Source organism: Ceratotherium simum, chromosome 38 (genome assembly GCF_057802395.1).
Source record: "Ceratotherium simum simum isolate JZ-2026a chromosome 38, ASM5780239v1, whole genome shotgun sequence".
Classification (NCBI taxonomy): domain Eukaryota; kingdom Metazoa; phylum Chordata; class Mammalia; order Perissodactyla; family Rhinocerotidae; genus Ceratotherium; species Ceratotherium simum.
Genome location: NC_141937.1, coordinates 10,407,306 through 10,432,320, shown reverse-complemented (window position 1 = coordinate 10,432,320; position 25,015 = coordinate 10,407,306). Strand labels below are relative to the sequence as shown.

The window sequence follows — 25,015 nt, the reverse complement described above, 5'->3', positions numbered from 1 at the left end:
AAGTGCTTGCATGCTTTATATGAACAACAGCAACAAACAAGAAAACAACACACTATATTTAGAGTCTAAGAAGTCTGTGCTGACCCGACTCTGGTGGCAGGAGTATTTATATAGTACTTTGTAGATTCTGAGTGCTTTGGAGCCACCAATTAGTTCTCAGCCTAACCTGGGTCTATCAGAGAACCAGTTCTTATAAATTATTTATAGAGTCTCTTCTGCTGGGGCCTGCCAGCACTTCCTAATTTTGTGTAAGGTAGACACAATTGACTTCAATTCTTGAAAAGTTTTATTTAGCCATATGACCATAGTATTTGAGTTGGAAAGAACGTTTTATAGCATATCGTACTGCTGAGGCCCAGAAACCTGCCCAAGTTACATCAGTAAATAGGCAAAAGGCTGGGACTTGAATTCAGGTCCTCTAACTTAAGAATCCAATGTCCCTTCAACAGTGCACCACCAAGCTATGATTTTATGATAGTGCAATACCACACATACTAGGAACTTAACATGGGACTGCTTAGAATAATTATGGTAAATATTTACTAGCTGACTGTAAATCTTTTTTTTTTTTTTTTTGGTGGTTTTAAGCAGTGGGCCATTTTAGAAAATGGAATATAATGAAGAAATTCAAATATAAAACAGATATAGGTCTACCTGCTGTAGTTGAAGGGGAAGAAAAGGTGAGCAACTGGGGGGAGGGGCCTCCCAGCACCCAAGCAGCTCAATTTGGAAATGCATTAGCTCTGCAGACCGCAAGGCTGCGGCCAGTGAAGAGGGAGGCCCAGCCACAGGAGCCGCCCAAGGAATACAAGCAAAGGGCTGACATGATCTTTATCTGCTCTGGGAGGTCCCTGTAGCAACAGTGTGGAGGACAGACTTGGGCGACCCAGGATGATCTTGCAGTGGTTCATGAAAGAGATGACAGGGGCATACGCATTGCAATGCCCTTCATAGACAGAGAGCAGAAGCATAGAAAAGAGAGCAGGAATACAGTTAACAATCCTGTTGACCACCTGTATTTGAGGGAGAAGAGCAAAGGGCAAGAGATGAATGCATTCTCTACTCTGGGCAACTGGATGGGTGGGGGCGCTGTTTGCTAAGAAGAGGCAGGTTAGTGAGGAGGAGAGAGTACAGGGGAGCATAATGAATATGGCTTTGGAGCCGCTGACTGTGAGGTGTCTGTGCAACAGTTGGGAAGAAATGTCTAGCGGGCAGTTGGAAAGAGAGCATGAACTCACCCAAGGAGAATACATCGGTGAGAAGCGTAACGGCCCAAGAGTGGCGCTTGAGGATCAGTGACGTCCAAATGCACCCCCAGATCTTGCCCTTGGGCCCCACAGGAATGACTGGGGTTACCCACTCCCAACAACACCCACCCAAACCTGGGTGTTTGCAGTAGATCACCAACCCTTGAACCGAAGGGACAAAGGCATTGTAGAATCTCAGGCACATGCCCTAAAATGTCAGTCACACGGGCACCTGGAGAAGCAGATACTTCAGGAGACTGAACGTCTGTGCAGAGTAACAGCGTGCTATGTGAATTTTGGAAAACCCTACAAATGACTTCTGAGCGTCAAACGCCCCTTCTCCCTGTCTGAGTCTGGCTTCTCTTCTATTCTGTATCGCAAACTTGGGGAGCCGGGACTTGTCCCAAGAGAACTGGACTGAGCCACAAGAACCCCTGCCTCTGAGAGTGCTGGACAGGGAGGGTGCCCTTCACGCCTAGATCTCCAGAACTTGGAACAGGAAGGATCTGAGGGTCTTCTGGCCAAGGACCACCTTTTTAGAAATGGGAAACTGAGGACAATTATGAACATTATAAATATTAATATCAGCATTTGCCCCTCTTCTCTCTGTCTAACGTCCATCCATGTAATCTTGGAACACACAGGCCTTAGTGGCAGTCACGAGACATCACTATTTACAGCATGTATATAATTGTATTACCAGAGGACATATTACATGGGAAAGCATCTTAAAATGTATAAGGCACAATATTATCTGGTTTTCTAAATTTTTCTAATTTTGGAAGTAAAAAAGTCCTAGGTTTAAAGAAAAAGTAATTTTCCATTTCATACCTTTAAAAACATTTAATTTAAAAATAATTAACATTTCAGTGGGAAGTTTTAAATTTCAATTGCATACTTACATCTACTGTTTTCACATGATGCTCAAGACACTCTTGGAGAAAGAAGTTGGGATTATTATACCCCTTCTGACCGAGCTGAGACCCAGTCCACCCAGAGTCCAGGACCACTGTAGGGAAAACGCGGAATTTTCCTGGCCACCGTGGGTGCCTGGCCTGAGGATATGCTTTTATCTATCTCCAGATCCCACTCTTGAGGGCCTGGTTTAGAGCCTCACTTCTGGGAGATTTCAAATTCTTAACATTTGCAAATATTGTATTCCTTTCTCTGGTAGCCTTTGAACACAGCTTTTGCAAATACTTTTCCCTTAATATTTCAGTGCATTTTTCTGTCCCTGTCTGATTTTAATACTTCTCCATTTCTCCTTATTTTTAAGGCCTCTTTTTCCTATTCCATCTCTCCCAGAAATTGAATCTGTCTGTGATCAGAGGAGTGGCATAGTCACTCAGCACAGTGCCTTCAGCTCCTGGTGGGCGGTTCCTCACCTCCCTCCGTGGTTCTCTCCTCTGTATAGTCTGGGAATAGCACCTATGTCTCGAGGCTGTTGTCAAGAATAAATGAAATAATGATGTCACGGGCACTCGGCAAATGGTCACTTCAATCATCATCAATAATATTATTTTCATTGTTATTTAGAGTTTTGGATTAACAAAATAAGACCATAACTCGTTTTCCTACGCTATGTTCCCACTGGCCATTTTATTTTATTTATTTTTTTGTGAGGAAGATTAGCCCTGAGCTAACATCTGTTGCCAATCCCCTTTTTTTTTTTGCTGAGGAAGACTGGCCCTGGGCTAACATCTGTGCCCATCTTCCTCCACTTTATATGGGACGCCGCCACAGCATGGCTTGACAAGCAGCGCGTTGGTCCGTGGCCGGGATCCGAACCTGTGAACCCCAAGCCGCCAAAGTGGAGCTCAAGAACTTAACCACTACGCCACCGGGCCAGCCCCCCAACTAGCCATTTTAATCGAATCTTCTTTCCCCACTCAGGATCTGACGGCAGGTAACTTTTCAAAGTTGCTGCCCTGACTTGCATTCCACCCGTAGCCTCTGGGTCTCCCAGTGGCGTCTTGCGGAGCTTTAAATAAAGCCCCCTCTGCCAGAGGCCACGTCTCTCAGTGAGCTGATCCACACTAACAACTTCTGGTCAGCTCTTTTAGCCTCTAATCAACAACCCTCAGCCTTCTCTGAACATATTCAAATTTCACAGACCCCTGCCTTTTCCTGTTGGCTTGCCCCAAATCTTATCTCTCAGCAGCATTTTCCCATGTCTCCACCTGGCAACCAGGAGCAGTGATCATTTGAAAACCTATTAAAGGCGTTTCTTGTTACTTCCCTCGCTTGGTGCGTATTTGCTGGGTGTCTGCTACGTGCCAGGCACTTAGGTACCAGCGCTATTAGGGTGGCTAGGAATGATGTCTCCCCTCCAGGCCTCACCTGGGGATGGAGGGGGAATCAGGTCCACAAATCATCACGGGGCAGCGTGATGTTACCTGAGCTGTGGTCAGGACCCCGCGCTAGCTAACTCTGATCTCGAATTATTAGAGAACCTTCTAGGTCTTTTCAGCCCCCACCCCACCCCGACATTCCATTCTGTTCTCCAGGCTCTGTTCCTGTGCCCATAGCTACAACAGCCTCCCTTAGGGAAAAGCTCCTCACTCCCTTTAAAGGAACGCTCCTGAGATGTGGCGGGGTAGAAACCACTCCCTTTTGGTAGGATCTAAACTTCAGAATCGAGGGACGTGCAACGACTCCAAAGCAGCTTTTTAAAGAGCCTCCCATCACACACACCTGGCCCCCACCCCCGCTACCCTTAGTACGTAGGCCACCCCATTCAGTTTTTCCACACGGAAAATAGACAAACGGACCTCTCGTAGGAGTTGTTTGAAACTTCTCAGATGTTGTGGTTGCATGCAGCTAGCCTCCAGCTGCTGGGTTTCCCTCTCCTCCTCCAGATGTCTCCCTCCCAGCCCATTGCTGCTCCACTCAGGTCCCGGGAGCCAGGCCGTATGTCATTGCTGGTCAGCACTTGCTCTCGGCTCGGCTCAGCTTGTGCCCCACTCCTGTCTGCTCTTCTTCCCTGGACACTGAATAATAGCACAAGCCTCCCCATTCAAAATGACCCCCGGCGGCTCCTAAGCTTCCTCCACTCCTCTGAGGGAGAGTGAGGGCGTCCAGGGCAGAGCCCTGCGGGACAGGGTGAGTCATGTTATCGTCCTTATCTTGTCCCGTTTGTATCCTTGACCTGTAGAGGGAGAATGTTGTATGCTGCCGACAATGGTGAGAGAGCAGACTGATTTCAACACTAAATTAGATTTTCCTCTGTTAGGAGTTCATTCCTTGGGTCTGTGGAATATTTTGGAGTCTGAAAATAAAGTGTCCTCACCAAATAAGATAAGGAGCTCCTGGAAGCCATGGAGTGTTATGTTGTTGTTTTTCTTCTTAGTGGTCCTCGCCCTTGAAGCCGTGCCGGGCACAGCAGTGTGGCATTTAGTGGTCGAGAGTTCTGGAGGCAGATAGAGCTGACCCCATCCCAGCTTTGCTACTGTTAGCTATGTGACATTAACGTACTTGCTCATATGGACGTCCTTTTGGTAGTATGAGGGCTTATTCAGTCTTTTGACAGATATTTTTTTAAAGGCTTAGAGTAGAGTTGGCAGATAAAAGCAAGTGAAAAATAAATAAGATGAGTTTAGATAAAGGTGGGGGTAGAGCTGACAGGACTCGCTCATGGACCGGATGTGGGGTGAGGAAAAGATCAGGGTCAAGCGTGGTGCCTGGGATTCTGGGTGGAGCAGAAGTTCATTGGGAAGTCTGAAGAGGAACGTGTCTGGGGAGGGATAAGGGGAGGTTTTCTCTGGGGCATGTCAAGTTTGAGATGTCAGGCAGTCCAGCTGAAGATGGCACACGGCCATTTTGGTGTTCTCAGTGTATAGTGGGCATTTGAACTTGGGATGAAAAGAGTTCGCCCAGTGAGAGAGAGAGTCCATGGCGAGAGAAGAGGCCCAGCGTGAGCCCGCAGTGCAGCCCACCACCAGAAGTCAGGCAGAGAGGAAAGCTGAGGGAGCAGGTGGGAGGAGGGTACCAGGATCGGGGAGTGAGAAAGAGTGTGACACGCCATTAGACAGACGGCCCTGGACTCTGATGCTTCGTTGTTCCCCAGAGATGCCCACGGAGTCTCTTAGGCTCATTTACCACCGTGTATTCAACAAACACGAAAGAGGACATGAAAAACATTAAATAAAAGAATTTCTCAGTGAGCCTACGTTTTGAGTGGGATTTTCGTCAGCCAAGAAAAAGTTCTCAATAAGACAAGTTTCCAAATGGAAACTGCTGTCAGCTCAGGACTGCTGGAGAGCCAGGCGTTCACACCCATTCCTGAGACATCACTGGTTTCCCAAGAAGACTCCCAGACCCCATGACCCACGGTCTCATGCCCATCATCTGTTGCTTTCACTTCTCCAGTTGCTCTGCCTCTCTCAGGAAAGCAGTGTCACAGCTTAGCTAATAGGAAACTTTCTAAACTAAAAATACAACTACCGCCTGCCCCCACGGAAAGGATGTGCAGTGGGCTGCAAAGACCTTGGTACTTGGGATGGGGGTTCCACGGTGTTAATTATGCCTCCCAAGCCCTCTTGTCTTCTCTGCTGATGGGTGATTTTCACTTTCATGAAGGGGCTCAGTCCACCACCTATTTGGGATCTGGAAATCAGCTGTCACAGCTGGAATCCGAGGTAACATTGCTTTTGTGCCCCCAGCCTCCACTTCTCATTCCCATTTTGTATACTCAGGTATAAAGAAGAAAAGAGGTTTCTCAAAATGGCAGCCTCAAGGTCTTAGGAAAATCTGACTGATTCAGATTTTTTTTCTCTTTTTGTACTTCTTTGTGTAGATGTCTCCCTTGTACAGCCTGTGCAGATCAGTGATTTGGGGAATGAGGTTGTTTTTATGCAGGAGTTAACTTTCCAGTGGGTGGGGTTGGCAGCACATGTTAACATGTAATACCAGTAGGAATTACTTTGCTTTGAGTGTCAGCATCTGAGAGGCTATCAGGTCGTCACCAGGTCAGTGAGCTCGGAGCTTTCTCTTCGGGTCCCCTGCTCGGGTGACCTGGCTGTTCTTGTTGACGTCACTTGCAGACAACAGTGAATCTTCCAGTTCCTCTGCCACCACTATCTCCAGGTGTCCTCGTGCCCTTTTTGAGAAACAAGCTCACACTCGACATAAAACACGAGATGAGGGATTTATGATAGGCGACCAGAAAGCAATGGAATTGGCTGCCACGCGTAACTTTATAATGTTTTATTTCCGTAATCACACCTCCTTTAGCCCTCTCTGTATGTTTTTAAAGCACCTAGAGATAAAATGTGAAAGTTGGATAGAAGCTAGGCTTGGAAAAGAGCCCAAGTAGAAAGATAAGTCCTATGCCCAGCATTTTCCTGCCCGTCCCCAGGGCAGGTGGTCTGAGGTGAGGGGGTGTGTTAGAATCGTGCTCTGGATAGCCCTTCTGGATAGAAGATCTGCTGAGTACTAGAGAAGAGAAGCACTTTGCCGTTACTTGCAAGGGGAAGAGCAAATCACAAATGCATGACAAATTTCGTGCGAAATTCCCAAGGTGAGAAGACGTAGCTTTGTACTTACGGTTGCATGCCATAACAGCTTGAGAATGCCCAACCCCAGTGCTCTGTCACTGACAAAGTGCTAGAGGCAGCATACACATTGGGAAGATGGGCTCAGCCCTGAAAGATGTGGCCTCAAGCTCTAGTTCCCCATACAAGCAGACTCCCTTCTCTCTGAGCCTCAGTGCGCTCATCTGTAAAATAGGGCAACATCATCATTTTCCTCATAGGAACGTTTCAAGGCCAAATGTATTCATGTATGTGACTTCTCTTGATGAACTATAAAGCATCGTGTACGTTTTTTTTAAATGCTTTCCCAGACATTACTTTGTTTAACCCCACAAGAACTCCATCAAGTTTACAGGTAAGGAAGCTAAGAACTGTGGGCTAAAAGATCTGGTGTATTACACTGCATTTGAAGATCGTAGTTCACTTTAAAAACATGATATCAACTCTTCTACAACTTTTGAAATAGCGGAGACATTTCCTAGGAAACAGTTGTAACTGGAATGGAAGAACAAGGGATTGCCCCTCTGTCCTGTCCCAGGACACTAGTGACCTCTCTGTGGACATTTACCAGGAGAGGTGGTCATTCAACACCACACACGCATGAAACGCTGAGCCCCAGCCCTGCCCAGCCCAGCACTTAACATCAGAAGTGTTGGTACCATCTTAAGGGAATATTGTTCTGTGAGCCAAAGAAGTTTCTTTTACAAAAGAGAGACATCTTTACTTTTCTTTTTGTGATGAGAATAGCATGCAAAGTCTATGTTTTTTTCAAAACAGCTAAGCTCTGTTGAAAGAATAATGATGTTCTCCAAATGTCTTAATGTTAAGCATTTCTCTGAGTGGTCAGTTTGGAAATATGTAGTATGGTATCATTTTATTATATTATCATTTTATATTGTTGATTATAAATCAGTTGGATCTATTATCCCACTATCACGTTAGATATTGGGTCGTGGGATATTTGGGGGGAGGGACTCCCTCAAATAAAAGCCATTAATAATTAATTAATTAATTATACCATTTTATTAATCGATTTCCATCTCTTTTTTTCTGCCTCTCATTTCAGAACGGTTTGATCACCACTGTCCCTGGGTAGGCAACTGTGTGGGGAAAAGAAACTACAGATTTTTTTATATGTTTATTTTATCTCTGTCTTTTCTGACAGTCTTTATATTTGCATTCGTTATCACGCACGTCATCCTTCGTAAGTATGCTGGCGAAATCAGATTACACATGTAACCATTTGCCTGACTTTGGTTTTCTGATTTAATTTTGAGTTAATATTTTGATCATTGCGGGCTTTCTCTTTCTTCTCTTCCCCCTCCTCACTTCCTACCTTCCTCCATCCCTTGTCATCCCTCCCTCTGTCCCTTCTGGTCCCCATTCCCTGTCCTTCCAACAGCAGCTGCCAGGTCACACCTGGATCAGGCTCTCTTCCACTCACAAGACTTTTGCCTTGATACACTCACCCCCATTCCAGCCTCAGTGACCTCACTTTGTCTTCTGCTAAGGGATCCACTGGAAGAATCATCCCCACATTTTCACAAAGGATGATGTGCTGCCCTGATAACCATAGAACAGCAGAGCTTTTTTTTTAATGTGATGTCTACTTAAGCAGGAACAGTCACTCTCCCTAGAAAAACACATGTGGGGATAAAGACTGGGTTTTCTTACACACAAGTCTATCTGTTAAAGATATGCATTTGATAAGATGTTCGATTGTCTGCTAGAACATTAGTAAATGCCTGGCATATGAAAGAAGCAACTTTATTAAAAACGAGATTTGGATATAAATGATTTTAATATACATTTGCCTAAGCAAATGGCATTTTTCTTTCCCCATTCTCAGGGTCATAACTTTGAATTTCTTTTGTCTCTTGACCAATCACTTTAATACAGTAGGAGTGATGAGAAGGGAGTTAATTGGCTTTGAATTCTACATTTGAGCTTTAAAACTTCCATTACAGTGCCATTAGCCCCACTAAAGACCAGCATTGCCTCTTGTCCACATTCCTGAAATACAACCACCCGTTAGCAGGTACAGAGCCTCTTTCTGGAATGTTTCCAGAAGTATCTGCACACAGGCCTCCCTCTTCCATGCAGCAGCACTAAAACCACAAATGGAATGAGCTACAGCTGAAGTTAGAAATGCATATTCTCCTCCCCTTCGCTTGGTGGGGTGGGGATGGGGGGTAGGGGAAGTGGGTGATATGGAAAGTTTCACATTAGTTCTTTTTAAATATTGGTCAACTTTGCACATTAAATGAATTGTCCCAAATTTTCATAGGCATTTTAAATTCTAGTTCCCATTCTTTCTGACTGAAATCCTTTCATCTGAATGTGACACAAATTTGTAATATAGGCTTAGAGCCATAACTTGGGGGGATCAGACAAAGAGGATTGACATTTGTCAGAGACCTCTTCCCCACCACCTGGGAAGGATGCCAATGCTGGCTCTGCAGGGACGCCTCTGCTCTCTATTTTCAGAGTCTCAAAATGGCAAAAATATAGCCAAGGTCCCATCTACGTATTAATAGACAGAAGAAGCAATTGTTTACAACTAGAGAAGAAATTCCAGCATATCCATGACACTGAAAAATAGTATTTAAGCATTACATTTTTATATCATCTTCAGCAACTTCAAAATGCTTTCATATATATTTATGTATTATCGCATTGTATTTATGGCCTTGTCCCTACATTCTGGATATTGAGGGCCAGTTTTCACTTGCCCAACTGCACACGTAACATCTGGGAACACACACTCACACAAGTCACCACCTATCACCACAGTTGGGTTGTGATGTACACTTTACTTTCATCTCCTCTAAAGTTTTACTTACCTTGGCTCCAGAAAAATAGAGTTTGCTGTAGTTTATGCTTATCTATTGTTAATCCAGTCTTCAACAAAAAAGCATTCAGAATTTATCTGGGTGCAAGTTACCTGAATATTTTGGACAAAAGCAAATAAAGATTTTCCTCTCCCCTTGTTCTGCAACCCCCCCCACCAACAACTCCTACTAAACAACCCCCCCCCCCCCAGTCTGGCTTGGCACAGGTTGCTTTCAGGAAAGGCAGAGGTTTTTATGTGGTTCTCATGAGCCCGCTAAGATTCTGAAAACACAGGCAAAGGCAGAGAGTGATTTGAGAGTGGTAGAGAACTGTTCTGAGTTCTCCCTGCCGGGCATGGGCTCTGAGAGGGATGACATGACAGGGAGGGGAAGGCAGGGAGAGAATTCTGTTGTCACAAAGATTCCTGGGAAGGTGACACCTGGACTTCCTGAGAGAGGAAGGAGAGTTTGGAAAAGTGATACAATTTGGGTTCAGTAAATTTTGGTCTCCCAATTTTGCCTCAAGATTGTGTCTGTGCTGAGGTCTACAGCATGTCCACTTGCTGGTGTTGCCCTGATGGCCTAGCAGAGATGGAAGAGAAAGCCTTAAGCTTCCCTTATCAGTTTTCCCACCTATTGGCATCATCCTAGCGCACGGCACATCCTTGTGCCTCAGTGGTGGCCAGTGGGCACAGAGAGGAGGGGAGGACAGCACAGAGGGAGTGAGAAGAATGTGGAGCCATCTTAGCCTTCCCGTAGCCGGCCTCGGTTTCCAGTTACACAGAGGGGTCCAGACATTGCCTCCAGCTCCCACGTTGTAGCCACACCAACAGAAAATGCCAGAGATGCACTAGAACCAGCCCTACTGTGTCACTTCCCCATATTCATCTCATTGCTGCCCCAGCACCAGATTATATCCCCGAACACATGGCCTCCTGTAGCACAGCAGGGACCTAGTGTCACCACCCCAAGATGGGAGCACCAAGAGTTCCTCCGCATGGGCTTTTATTTTTAAAAAGCATCCTGTCAATACTTAGAATAGAAATTGCTTCTTATCAGATGCATCTTTACTCAAGCCCCTACAGAAATGTTTTCTTGCACAGACAGTTCATGTTAAAATGTCTTAAACCCAAAAAGAGTCAGTAATAAACCTCAGCTTTATGACTTTGTTTACTCTGAGTGCAGAGAAAGACGTCTTTTCCATGTATTCTAGTTTATAGGACGTCCAGGGTCAAAAGTTAACAAACTTTGGCAAAATAGTCTTTCATAAAAGAAGAGAAAAAAACAGCATACAGTACTCTGTTTTCCTATTAAAATGAGGAAAACAAAGGAGTAATCAGAACTATAATTTATGGGAAAGTATGCAGACACACATCTGCTTTTATTGAAAAAATTTCCTGCAGATGTTGGGTCTAATTATGAATGTGCCATGTTCTTGTTGAATAACTTTAGTGAAATCGCAATCTTTGTTCAGTATACTGGGTGCCATCAGGCATACAAAATATAATTATTTAATTGATCTTTAGACACCTATTGTTTTTATGTAGATGAGGGAGCGTTCAGCATGAAGGCTGTTTCTGGAGGTGAATGTTTGAACACTAAATGTTGGTTTCCTTCCCACAGGTTCACAGCAAACAGGATTCCTCAATGCTCTGAAGGACAGTCCTGCGAGATATCCTTTCCAGTTTTTCTGGTTTTTCCAATGCCAACGTATTAAGTATTGAACTGACCGTGTCCTCAGTCACCTCTGCATCTTGTGTCTTGGCTTTTCTTCTCATAAGTCATATTCTTTTTCTTTCTGTAATCATCCAAAGAACTCCCTAGTGTTCACTTGCATGACTAATAGCGTCCGAATGCTTGAACCTTTAAGTGACTCATTTAGCCTTGCTTAAATTGAAGTGCTCTAGCTAGAAAGCCAAGTGTGAATTCTTGCCCACCCCCAGAAACCAGCACTGATTTGTATTAAATCAGGTTGGTTTAAGGAGAAGTGAGGCCCGCAGTGTTAAGTTTTCTAAATGCACCTCAGAACTGGAATTGAGGTCTGGGCTGCCAACTGGAGTGCTTGCTGAAGCCTCTAGTGTGTGGCAGCCTCGGCTGCCTCCCCTCCTCTATCCCTGGCACCTGGGCTTTTCCTGAAACCGTGTGCCTGTGCAGATGCCCGTTGAGCGTTTCAGACAATGGATGTCAATGACAGGGACTCCTCTCAGCGGGGAGAGGAGGAGAAAGGCTGACCTGAAGCCTGGGGGTTTCAGTTGCTTCTTTCCCTGGGTCCTATGGACTACCTGCTGATCTGCGTGGTTCTCCTTGGCATCACTTTCAGATACAGCTCCCCACTGGAGCAGAGAGGAGCTGTGTGTGATTGGGTTTGTTGCTACTAGTCTTCATCGTGCCTACCACAGACCTCCCAACTCATGGATCTTATCATATCATAATCCCGGAAGGAATCGCAAGGTAGAATCCAGGTAGAGAGTCCTGGACTGGGGTAAACATCTTTTAATCCTGCTCCACCAGAAGTAATTATGAGTCCGGGGTCATTTCTTTTAACCCTTTTGTGCCTCAATTTTTTGACTCAAAATAGTCAACCACTGTGTGCTTGACAATGGTATGCTGACAAAATCAACTACATGGAATATGTGAGAATGCTCAGCACCAAAGCATTGATTACATGCATGGCAAGAGTGACTTCAAAGAGCCTTCTTTTTGTGGCAATATATGTGATGGGCAGGCTCTGCCAGAACTTTCTTTGCGAGCACACGTGTCTGCTCATTCTCACAGTCTGGCTGTGCTCACAGTCTGCATAATCAAGAGCACTGTGCTCCCCGTAAGGGGACTAGACAAAGGTTGCTGATAGAGAGAGTGACAGTGTCTTTGAAGTGGGATGCTGCCTTTGCTAGAGAAACTATTCATGTGGAAAGGGGAGGAAAGACAAATGCTCTTATCTGGTCCAGAGCAAATTTTAGTTTCTTCTCCTTGGAAATATCAGTCTCATGTAGAGGTAGACAGTTTCTCTCATGGCCCGGTTTTTGAAAACTCATAAAAATCTCAGCCACTGCCTTTCCAAATAGTGTTGCCGTATTGACGCTGACCCTCTCTGAGAACAGCCAGGCATTTTTTCCCTTCGCGGGTGTTACCCAGACATGTCCTCCACATTCAGGAGCTTGGTGGCCACAGCTGTGGCAGCCACAACCTGCTCTGAGTGCATGACAGGCTCTCACAGTGTCCAGGACATCCTGGTCCTCCAGGCTGGGGCCCTTCCCAGCGCTGCTCGGGCACATGCCGGCTGTGTCGCTTCTGTTGCTGCTGTAACAAATAGTCATAAATTAGAGGCATACAGCAGCATCCATTTGTTATCGCACACTTCTATAGGTCGGAAGTCCAGGAGGCTTGGCTGGTTTCTGCCCCAGCGTCTTACATGGCTGAAATCAACGTGTTGCCAGCCTGGACCCTTATCTGAAGTCTGTGGGGAGCATCCTCTTCCAGGCTCATTCAGTTGGTTGACTAAATTCATGGCGTACGGGACTGAGGTCCTCTTTCCTTGCTCCATTCGCTGCCTCGTGACTCCCTTCCTCTTCAAAGCTAGCACCAGTGGGTCAGGTCCCTCTCACACTTTGAATCTCTCCTCCTCTTCTTCCGCCCATCTTTCTGAACTCAGCCAGAAAGTCTCTCTGCTTTTAAAGCTTGGCTCCACCCTGATAATTCGGGATGATCTCCCCATCTCAAGGTCCATGAGCTTCAAGCTGCATACTCCCTTTTGCCATGTAAGATAATGTATTCACGGGTGCATTGTTCTGTTGACCCCACAGGCCTTCAGGTAGGAGGTACCTGGGAAACAGCACTCAAGTGCAGGTGGGTTTGAGAGGATTTCTGTCTAAACCCATCCATGAAGCTCACTAGCAGTCCAACACTTCTGTGTCTACTATGTCTATCATCCCTTCCCTTTTCTTCCCTTTCTGTTAATCTAGGCGAGAGAGGTTGGGAGACAAAAGGTGATGGGCTTAAAAAAAAAAAATATATATATATATATATATCCACACATATAAAAATATACACATGTATGTGTGTATATATACATGTATACACTTGTGTGTGAATGTATGTACGTATACACACACATATATAAGTATATACACACGTGTGTGTGTGTGTGTGTGTGTGTGTCTCCTCCCCTGAGTTCAGGTTGAAAATGTTAACAGAATGCCTCATGAGGTCCTTGTTGAACTAGCCCACCCTTCACAATTTACAGGGATGATTATCATCATCATAACTTGCTCCCGCGTGGCTTTGTGGCACCTCCTGATCCACCGTCATGCTGGGCTCCTGCCTGGAGAAAGGCGGCCTAAAGCTGAAGCCAAAATATCCGAGGGCAGCTGCCCCAGCCAACCTAAAAGACTCTGATAAGACCACCCCATTTCTCCCCTGGAGAAGAGCGAGAGCCAAGAGCGAGATTCAGGAGGACTCTGACGGTGAAGCAGCCCATCCCCAGCAGGGAAGGATGAGCAGGGAGGGACGTGACGTGAGCAGTCTGAGCAACACTCCCAGTGGATCTTCTTTGTTCTTTTTGGAAGTAGAGGAGAATTTCAGGAACATCAGACATATCCGTACTCAGAAGTGAGGTGCGGGGTTTTTTAAATTACAAAGCACATAAATTTTTTATGTGTGGCACTAACACCCCTCCCCCAAGCAATGGTGTGACTACCTCAAGGCCCTCTGTTCTATGGGGTGTTTTCTGTTTGAAATACATGCTTTGGAGAAGAATCCTTCCTATTGAGTGAGTCTACTAAGAAATGTTGAGTTCTGAGGATTTATCATAAATTTGTATTCAAGAAGAGAAAGTATGCTTTAGGTTCTACTGGGTTGTGGTGTGTTTTTGAAAAAATACTAAGTTCTGGTTATTAGTGATAATATATATGATAGGTAAGGCTAACTCTCATCAGGATACCTGTTCCATATTTTTGGCTCCTGCCTTTCCTCTGGACGCCTGTGTGACTGTGGACGTGGCATGGACGGATGGCTAGGCGGAAGCTTCTGCGGGGCAGCTTTCAGCTCATTGAGAAAGCTGTGCTCGCCCCTGGAGCTGCTCAGAAATGGCGTGGCCTGGGGAGGCAACGAGATCACAGGGCCAGGGGTGTTCGAAAAGAAGATGCATCCTGCTGTCAGTGTGGTGGGAGAGTCTAGCATCAGATAAATGTTAACCTCAAGAGCTCTAAGCTCCCTTCCACTGCAGGGGCCCTGAGAGTTTGGGAGTCTCTTTGAGGTGGTCGATTTATGATGGATGAGACCGATCTGTAACATCTCACGCTCATGAAAGCTGTCCTCTGATCAATGGCAGTGCTGCCCACAGCTCGTCCTCTCCAGACCTGCAGACTGTGCGGAGCGAGAGTCCGTAGGGTACCGAGTTCCTGAAACAAGAGGAAGCATTCTGGATGAATTATCCGAGCACAGGACTGGAGTCCGGTGTAACCTTTGCAAGTGACCCCTGCAGAGAGTTCTCCACAAGAAAATAACTTACATTTAAAATTTTTTCTGTGGTCTCCAATCTGATGCCCTAGTGCCCTAGTGGTTAAGTTCGGCACGCTCTGCTTTGGCAGCTCAGTTTCAGTTCCTGGATGCAGACTACACCACTCATCAGTGGCCATGCTGTGGCAGCGATCCACATACAAAATAGAGGGAGACTGGCACAGATATTAGCTTAGGGCTAATCTTCCTCAGCAAAAAGAGGAGGATTGGCAATAGATGTTAGCTCAGGGTAAGTCTTCCTCAGAAAAAATAAATAAATATTTTCATGAGAAATGAGGGCACAGGCAAAGGTTTCTCCCAGTGGATTTACTCTGCAAAATAGCCAACGAAAAAACAATGTTGTTGATGAAGTGAGAGAGATGAGAAACAAAAATGGCTAATTAACAACCGATCAGACACCTTATCAGAAATACTGACGCGAATGATGGAAACATTGGTAAACAAAAAGCTCTTCCTTGGGCCCACATGAAACCCAGCAGGACTTGAGAAGAGACGAATCAGCCAGCTCATTCATTAAGGAAGCCAAGACCGGATGGTGTCTAGTTCCAGAGTGTGGCAAAGCCGGGAAGGAGAGAACAGACGGGAAAGAGGGAGGAGTGCAGGGAGAGAACGTCATAAATGGCTGTGGGTAGAATGCCTGGCTCCTTTGCGGGCACTCCGAGGGCCCCTCGCTGTGTGCACCTCAGCCCTGTCTGTGGTGAGGGAAGGGGGAGGATGCTTGGCCACCAGGGTCAGCCTTGCGGGGAGCACTTAAGGCCTCAGAGGCCCTGGCCCAGCCTCCCTCCTCTTCTCCCTCTTTCCTCTCCGCCTCCCATTGCCTGCTACTGGCTCTCTGTGACCTGAGACCATTCCCTCCCTTTCATCTCTGCCTCAGAGAAGCAGAGGCAGTGGAGTGGAGCCCCTCGGGGGTCAGTGGGCAGTGGGTTGGCTGCCCAGCACTGTGGACTCTCAAGAACCCCCTGGGAAGGAGACGAAAGGAGAGTCTCCTCCAGAAAGGATGGCACTGGGTCTTCAGTCCACACAGCCCGGCAAGTTCCAACAAAGGAGACCCGCTCGGCATCTGTTTCTTTCAAAATCATTTTACTGAACGCCCACCATGTGCAAAACCTGCCGGGATTACAAAGTCAAGAAGGATCCGCAGGGACCCTCCAAGCACATTCAATCAAAAGGGCAGTGATGGGGGCAGGGTGATTCATCCTTCGCCTCGACGAACATCTGTTGATGCCAAGAGCTGGGCTGTGACTCTGAGTTCTTAAAAGCAGAATTTAAGTGTCGTAAAAAAGTCACGGAGTGCACTGGAGGTGGGGGTGGGGTCCAGAAGGAAGGGGCACATCCCGCAGGGAAGTCGGGAGAGGCTTCGGCAGGGGGCGTCTGCGCAGGGCTTGGCAAGATGGGTGGAGTTCTAACAGGAGAAACGGAGGGGAGAGGTCCTAGGCAGGGTGCTGCGGGTGTGTTGGGGACGACCAGGCCCCCCGCAGGGCCGGAGCCGGGCTTGTGTTCATTCGCTTGCTCAGCGAGGTTCGCAGGATGCTGGCACCGGGAGCACGTCGGTGGTCCCAGTCAACCGGCCCTCCGCCCTGACGGTGTAAGCACACAGATGCGCTGACAGACTCACACACGGCGGCCAGAGGGGCGGGCGCTGTGATAGCTAAGCCCTGATGGGGGGTGATCAGGAGTGATTGCTCCCAGGGAGGGGTGGGGGGTCCTGAAAGCATTGAATATCTGTGAAGGAGCTGCCGCCTTCTTCCCCTGGCGAACCAGCTAAGACTTTGGTCAGGTGAATGACATCATCAGAGCTGTTTTTTGTTGTTGTTTTGTTTTTAAGAATATTCACCTCCATCAGGGAACACAATGGAGTGAAATAGTGAGGAGATGTTTGCAGAGGAAAGGCCCTCCAAATTGAGATCTGTGACAAAGGGACAGCTTGGCTGGGAGAAGCTCTGCAGGCAGATCAGGAGGGGGAGAGGAGGAAGAGGACGGGTCAGACCCTGGGTGCCCTGGGGGAGAGAGGGCTACAGCGGACAAGGGAGTCACCTAGCACTGGTTTAGGGAGAAATGAGTTCTGTTTGAGGTACGTTTACCAACAGAACCTAAGAGATCACACAGAAACCTCCCCATCAACCTAGAGTAACTCTAGGGTCCTCTGTAGTTACTTGCATAAAATATGGGAGGAAGAGAAAATCATGAGCCTGACAGAGATAATGTGCCACCTCATAGGAAATGTTAGCAGTCACGCGGTGTCAGGGGAGCCACGTGGCCATGCCTCCTCCTCGCAGACTTCTGGGGTTCTGGGAGGTGGCAGCCCTCAGGAACAGGCGCAGGTCCAGCAGCAGGGCCTCATTTGAGGAAGAGCCCAGAGAGGGGAACCCCTGCCGATCAACAGCCGTTTCAGTGTAACAGCATTAACGTCCAATTAAAAGGATTACAGTCATTTTTAATCATGACTTATTGTTCCCGATAAGCGCTCCCGAAACGAAAAGAGTTTTCACTGTTTAGTAAATCAAATGGTAATTGATTCGACATTTGTGGAGGCTTTTAATGGAAAGCCTTTTTATCCCCAATTTGCATTCATTTCCAGGCACATGTGTCTGAAAGGCACGGAGGGCATAGTGGGTGGCCATTCGGTTTTAATGGTATTCGGTAGAAGGCTTGGATTTGGCCCTATTGACCACAGAAAGGAAGGACACAGTACGGCTCCATGGAAAATGAATGAAGGCAGCACGGGCCTTCTCTAACACCAGGCTTTCAAGGCCTGTCCATCCTGATATCTGTTGATCCTCAGAGGGACCCCAGAAAATAGGTAGGACAGGTATCCTTAGGTCTCTTACAGCTGGCCCTGCACTGAGAGGTTACTTATGCTCAGAGGAGTTGCCAGAACTAGACCCTGTTCTCCTAACTAATTACCAGTCCCTCTCTCCACCCAGGGAACGGAGATTCTTTCCCGCTGCCCCTTACCAGTCTGACTGAGGGAGTTTCGTGGAGAATAAGCATCAGATTACGTCTCATGAGGTCACAAAGTGGGGGACAATGTTGTTTGGTTTTTTAAATCACCCAAGTAATACAAGAACATATTCTCAGTGTAACAAATTTTAAATAGTCAGAAACGTCAGAGTAAAAAGGAAGCGTTGCTCTTGACTCTCCGTCCATCATTCTGTAGGAACTCTTGTCAGTTTTCATGGGTCCTTCCAGATGGTCTTCTAAGAGTTTGAATACATATGTGTGCAATATACGCTTGGCGGGACTCCTTGTACCTAAAAGGATCGTACTCTTTGCATTTTCTACAATTTGATTTTTAAATATTTCCTGGAAGTATTTCCATGTCAACGTAGATCTACCTCATTCTTTTTTCGTCTGCTTTATAGAATTCCAGAGTATAGATGAACTTTAGTGTATTCTTCTACTGACGGATATTTAGATTTCTTAATTTTTTTACTGCTCAAAAAACCAGGTAGTGGATTTTCTTGCTTTTACTCTTTGCGCACAAGTGTTGGTATTTCTCTAGGATTGACGACAAGATGTGTAATCGCTGAGTTGAAAGTTAGGCATATTTTAAATGTTGATTGATGTGCCAAATTGTCCCCTAAAGAGATTGTACCAATGCTTCATTTCTCCACAACTTCACCCACACTGGGTGTTCTCAGTGCTGTGATTTTTGCCAATTTGATGGGGTGAAAAAATTCATTGTTTTAATTTCCATTTACTGGATAGTAATCAGCTTGCACATATTTTTATGTTTGTTGACTTTTTTTTCTAATCTCCATGTGCTAGTTCATACACTTTGTCCATTTTTAATTGGGTTGTTTGTTCTTTTCCTATTAACACGTTCTCAATAATAGTCTTATAAATATCTTTTGCCAGTATTTTTCTCCCAATCTGTCACTTACCTTTTAACTTTACTTTTTCTACAAAAATTTTTAATTTATTAACAAAATCAAACTATAATTCTTATACTACATGGCTCCTAGGTTTTGTGCCTTATAACTTCACCCCAAAATTATATGAATATTTCCTTTATTTTCCTCTACTACCTTTATATTTTGTTTCTTAAGTTTAACACAGTAATTGATTTGTAATATAATTTTGTGTGCGTGGTGTGAGTTGAAGATCTAACTTTATTTTCCCCAAATGTTTCGTGAAGTGTCCCAATACCGCTTACTATTCTATTCCAGCAGTTCTCAAAGTTTTGGGTCTCGGACTCCATTACACTCCTAAAAATTATTGAGGACCCCAAAGAACTTCTGGTTATATAGATTTTATATATATGTACATTTGTACATATCCTGTTTGAAATTAACACTGAGAAATTTTTAAATTTAAAATGCAAGCATGCACAAGCGCTCATTCTATTAGCCTGAGAGTGAGGACAATCATCTCGCATCATGCAGCCTCCAGAAGAAGCCACTGAATGGCAGAATGAGAGCGAAACCGGTAAATAATGTTCTGTTATTGATAGGAAAATAGTTTTGACCTGGAGGATCCCCTGAAAGGATCTTCGGGACCCTAAGGGTCCACGGGCCACGCCTTGAGAACCCACCGATCTGTTCTTTCAGCTCTAATTTGAAATGTCTGTTTCGGACTCTGTCCTGTCCCATTGCTGTTCCAGCGCTGTTCTTACCTTGTTTTGTTTACTAGAAAACTCTTCTCCCGCCCCCACCCCCATGATGTTCTTTTTCAAAATTTCTTACCTGTTCTTGTACATTTTTCTCTTCCTGATGAATTTTAGAGTCAGTTTTGTCGAATTCCATTTTTAAAATTCCAGTTGGAGTTTTGACTGGAGTTATAGTGACTTCCTAGGTTAATTTGGGACAACTACACCCCTTTATTGGCTGGTATAAAAGCATATAGGAGACAAGCACTTGAGAGACGGAAAGATGATGATCAATGATCCAGTCTGGAGGGTCTCGGTGACTTTCCATTTTCAAAGTGTCTGTCACGTAAATCATCGGAAAGTCAACAGCCCCCACCCCAGACACAGTGATGGGCACTCAGGGCACAGGCGCACAGGCTGTATCCTCCTGTCTCTGTCTAAGGATTATAGGGTTATCTAATTGATGAGGAAAATATGCTGACAAGTTCCTGAACCTAAATATCTAAAAGCATTAAATGCTGATGTAGACGCTCAATCTAAAGAACAAGGGGAGGTGTCACTGGTATCTGCTTTCCATCAAACTCTTCCTGTAAGTGAGCGTTGCCTATTTTACTGTAATTTTTAGGGGAAAAAAAGAAATGATTACCAACAACATCTATTTCGTATGTTTTAAACATCAGAACCCAAGACAGAGACCTGACGCAGAATAAGATGCATGAGGATTCAGGGACACGTGTCTGGGACCCACAGAGAAATGCCCCTCATCGCCATGCGGGACCCGGGGCTCATAGGCCCAGTGCTCAGAAAGGGAAGGGCCTGAGGCAGGGCCTTGGCCTCAGCATTCCCTGGCCAGTCTGGAATCCGGGGAATTTTGGTCGGAGAGGAAACCCACATGAAATACAAACTTTTTAAAAATAAACTATTTTCTGGATTTGGCACTTGGCAAAAAATACTGTCACCAGCCTGATGGCTGGAATGTGGAGAGATGGGCAGTGATGTATTAACAGAGACGAGTTCTTCACCCAGGGGTGGCTCTAAGGCCGTGGGACTGATGAACAAGGTTCGATGTCACAGGCAGTTTCAGCCTTGCTGTCGTGAGCTCTGAGGCCCCTAAGTTAGGGCCTGTCATGTGACATTGCCATAGCTTGGAGCCTTGGGAAGGGTTCTTTCTCTCCTAGAGTCTGGAGATCAAGTTCTAGTTCTGGTCTGCCGTGGACTGCTGTATAAGCTTTTGTAAGTGGCTTTACTGCTCTGGGCCTCAGATTCCTACCTGTAAAATGAAAGGATTAGAATAAATCAGGACATATTAACTTGGGATCCATGCATATCCATGGAGGGGCACCAGGGGAGTTTTTAAGCCTCCTGGAATTATAAGAAAAAGTGTGTTAGTGTGCATTTTTTCTGAAAAAAAGTGGGGACCCAAAATGTTAAAAACCTTTGGTTTCATGATCTCTCACGTTTTATGATTCTCCAAATACTCCTCACCATTCTGCCCGACACTATTTCCACGTCCCTGCAAAGCTGTCTCCCCTTGCTTACCTTCCCGAGAGGAAACAGACCCCTATTCCCTTAGGGCAGGGAGCGTGTCCTTCCCCACCCTCTGCTGTCCTGAACGCAGAACTGGGTGCCCAGAAGGGTACAGAGCGAGCTCTTTTGGAATTGTGCGGAAACTCAATGGCAGCGCGCCTGCCTATCAGCATTTTTGAATTCTGTAATCATCTAGTCAGTACCACGATGTGCCACATCTTGGGCTAGGGGCTGTGGGGAATTTAAAGCCGTACCCCTGGCCACAACAGGGCTCACTGTCTTATTGGCGGCTGCGGGGAGACAGATAGAAGCTGGCAGTGGTAACTGCTATAATTTGGAACCCATCTCTAATGCAATAAGCGCCCAACTGCTTATTAAATTGGCTCCTACTGGAGTTGCCATGTTTCTTCTCATTTCTCTTTTTAAAAAAAAGTCAGTAAATAGGTTTTGATACATTTAAGAGAAATTTATGTTTCTTAATCTTATTATGGCATAGATATTTTCAACATCTAGCTATTGGCTAGTTTGTTCAGATATTTGTACCTCAGTCTGAGAGTGAATTTGAAGGAGAATGGACTCCTTAATTTGCCATTCATTCAAGAATCCTTGCTGAGGAGCGTCCCCATGTCCCCCAGCAGAGGTTGGGGTCAGCCTAGAGCCGCTTGTCCCTCAGCAAGAATTAGGAAAGGAAGCAGCCTGCAGCTTTCCTGTAGTACCAGCGGAGCCAGACTTCCAGGGCTCAAATCCTAGCTCTGCTGTTTCTTAGGCAAACTACTTAACTGTTCTCTGCCTCAGTTTACCTACCAGTTAAATGGGAATTGTGCTTCTCACTGGGTTGCTCTGAGGATTAAGTGAGTTAATCCAAGTGAAGCCTCTGGAACAACCTCTGACACATAGCCAATGATGCCAGACATTGTTAGGAAGGATGATGATTATTCCTTAAGACATACTGTGGGAGAAGCGTCAGCTGTGTGGGGGAGAGACGAAAGTGGGCTGCATTTTGCTTCCTACCTTGAATTCATGTCATTTTGACACAGCTGTGAGCTAACAGTGAAACTTTCTGCTATTTATAAAACGTTTCTAAAGCACATGAGATATTAATATAGAAAACCGCATTTTTTTGTGTGTTGCTGTAAACCCTTAAGATTCCACATTCCGCTGGTAACAGTGCCTCTTTTGGGGGTAATCACTGTAAATGGTATTGCAAAAGGGACAGCATCCAGAAGCTGGGCAGTAGCCGCTTTAAATTCTGTGACCCTTCTCCGCTTTTATATGCCACATTTTATATAGCTCACACATAGGAAAGTTCTGTATATTTTGACATCACCATCTTTCTGCCTGGATTGAAACTTTTGGTGACCCATATGTATTTCTGAAATGGAAGTTCGGCTCTTCATGTATTGTTCAGAAAATAAATCTTTTGGTCTGTTCTTTCTTCTGTCTTTTCTGCCCTTGACCATTTCTTGCTTCCGTATCATGTGTCACCTCCTCTTCGATCTTTCTATCTCTTGTCTTTCCCTTCCAGCCTGTGCAAAGTCACTGCCAGCATCATCTCCCTTTACACAGTTTTCCCAACTCGGTCTTCCCACTGCTTGCCTCATCATTTTCCCTGGATTGCAGTTCACCTCTGCTTTCAAACCAGAGCAGGGCATGAATCCCGTGTGGCTTGCCTCCCTCATCTGTCCCCTCTTGGGTGGGGACATGAGGGTAGGAGGAGGGACATCTGTAACCCTGACCTGTGGGAAGGCAGTTGAAAACAAGACCATCTTTGCTACATGGGCCACTGTCCAAGTGTCCCCATATGCACACGAGGCCTCCCGCCATAACTATTTGAAGATGGAGAAGTGAAGGGGTTGGAGAAATGAAGGGGTTGCCCACGCTGGTGGCAGCCCTGGGCAGGGGTGTGCTTCTCTGCGTCTCTCTATTGCCCCACGATCCTCCCTACCCATCTATACTTACCTGCTTTTCCAAAGTACCGCCTTAAGTTTTCCTCTTCTCGAGAGACGTAGCTTCTTCCCCCTTCACTCACCTCCCTCCTCCAGGCAGAAAGGCCAGGGCCTGCTGGGAGCACCGTGTGCCGGCAATCTGTAAGCCCTGGCTGCGCGGGGCTGTTTTCCTCTTGGCCAGCTGGCAAAGAAAATTTCTTCTCCTCCTGAGAAGTCCTTTTCATTTCAGGGTGGTGCTTTTCTGTGAGCTTCTGGAAGTTTAAACGTTAGAAAAGTAAAGCATTTTTCTCCTTCTCCAAGAGCAGACCCAATGGTTTATAGTCAGTCAACAGGCAGGAGCCCATTCATTTGCCCTGTTTTGTATGCAGCCCCATATGCCCAGACCGTGGCGTTCATTCATAATGACGTGGCAGGTGATCGCACTGCACTGGATAATGTATTCGTTTCTCTGGTCTAAAGATAAAGTATATCCAATCCTGAAAAAAAATCAATGGTGATGTATTAAAGCACGAGCTATGGCTTCCATCCTTGGAAGTAGAAGGGAAGCAGAAGTATTTACTTTCTCTGGCCTGTAATTTATTCTTGGGAGATGCATATGTATATTTAAACTCCCAGACTTATGATGAATGTTTTTTTCCCTGAGAAGCATCTGTGTGTTGTAAATAGAATTTTATAAACATTTGGGGGACAGAAAAGTTCTCTAGTCTTTTCAAATTGCCACAGTCTTGGTTGATTTATCTTCTCTGCTGAAGAGTGCCAAGCTTTTCCTCCTGTGGTGTTAGCACGTCTTGTGGAACTCTAGACTTCCAGTCGCTTGGTGTCTGGTGAGCATCCAGGTCTCCCAGTTCCCCATCAGTTAGCTGAGGACAGCCTTATATGACGGGGTTGGCTGAGGGGCTGGGAAAATGTCCCCTAAGTAAAAATACCCCTCACCCTGATTCCACTCTGAGAAATGCCACCACTTGTTGACAAACCCGCCCACAGATGTGGGTGAGCAGCCACCAATGGGTGAAAGGGCCGTCCAGGAAGAGAGAAAGCCATGAAAATAAACCCTGCCAGGGCTATAGCCACCCACGATCAGCCCTGCATACAACTGTCATCTGTTGCTAGTGTGACAATTTACTCACAGCCTCAACATCAGGTCAGAGGAGAAACCTGTTGCTACTACTGTCCTCAGCATTCGGAAGCCACAATTAGTCTGTGATTGAAGTGATATTGCGTATTGGGTTCTTTCATCGAAGGCCTGGGCGGCTGCCAACTCCAGCCAGCATGCTTCCTGGTTTTGCAGCCACAGTGGTTGGCTACACAGTGAGTCACAAGGAAAAGGTGAAGGTCAGGTGGGGAGGACAGTCAGAGGAACTGTCAACCATGAAAAAGCAAACAAGCGATGTTCAGGGAGCCCACCAATCATTGACTGAGCATGAGTGCTGTGCAGGTGAAGGACAGTGTGGCATCATGCCTGCCCTGAAGGGTCTCCCTCTGGCTGGGTTGAACACCATGTGAGGCTAGGTAGACCCAAGAGGCCTGAGTAAGTGTCTGTGGGTGTTTCCTGTCCAAATCTCAAGTCATCCCGGCTCCTTGGGGCCCCTAAGAGCTTTTCCTGTCCTGCCAGTTCACCTCCTTGACTGCAGGTCACCGTGCTGGAGGCCGTGGTGTGCTTCTTCTCCGTCTGGTCCATCGTGGGGCTCTCGGGTTTCCACACATACCTGATCAGCTCCAACCAGACGACGAATGAAGATGTAAGTTCCTGGCGGTATGGGGCATGGGCGTGTTCTTTGGGGTTCAGTGGCGGAGGGGAAAAGGGAAAGAAGAGGTTAGGGGCCAAGGT

General features: G+C 46.1%; 1 protein-coding gene across 1 annotated transcript in view; it reads left to right on the top strand.

The window, feature by feature from the left end:
* The window catches only part of ZDHHC14 (zDHHC palmitoyltransferase 14), a 279,190-nt gene that overhangs the window by 230,147 nt on the left and 24,028 nt on the right, over positions 1 to 25,015 (top strand). The window contains 3 exon segments of the mRNA XM_087425093.1: positions 7,845 to 7,982; positions 11,233 to 11,281; positions 24,824 to 24,926. Of these exon segments, the coding sequence (XP_087281219.1) occupies positions 7,845 to 7,982; positions 11,233 to 11,281; positions 24,824 to 24,926 (290 nt within the window).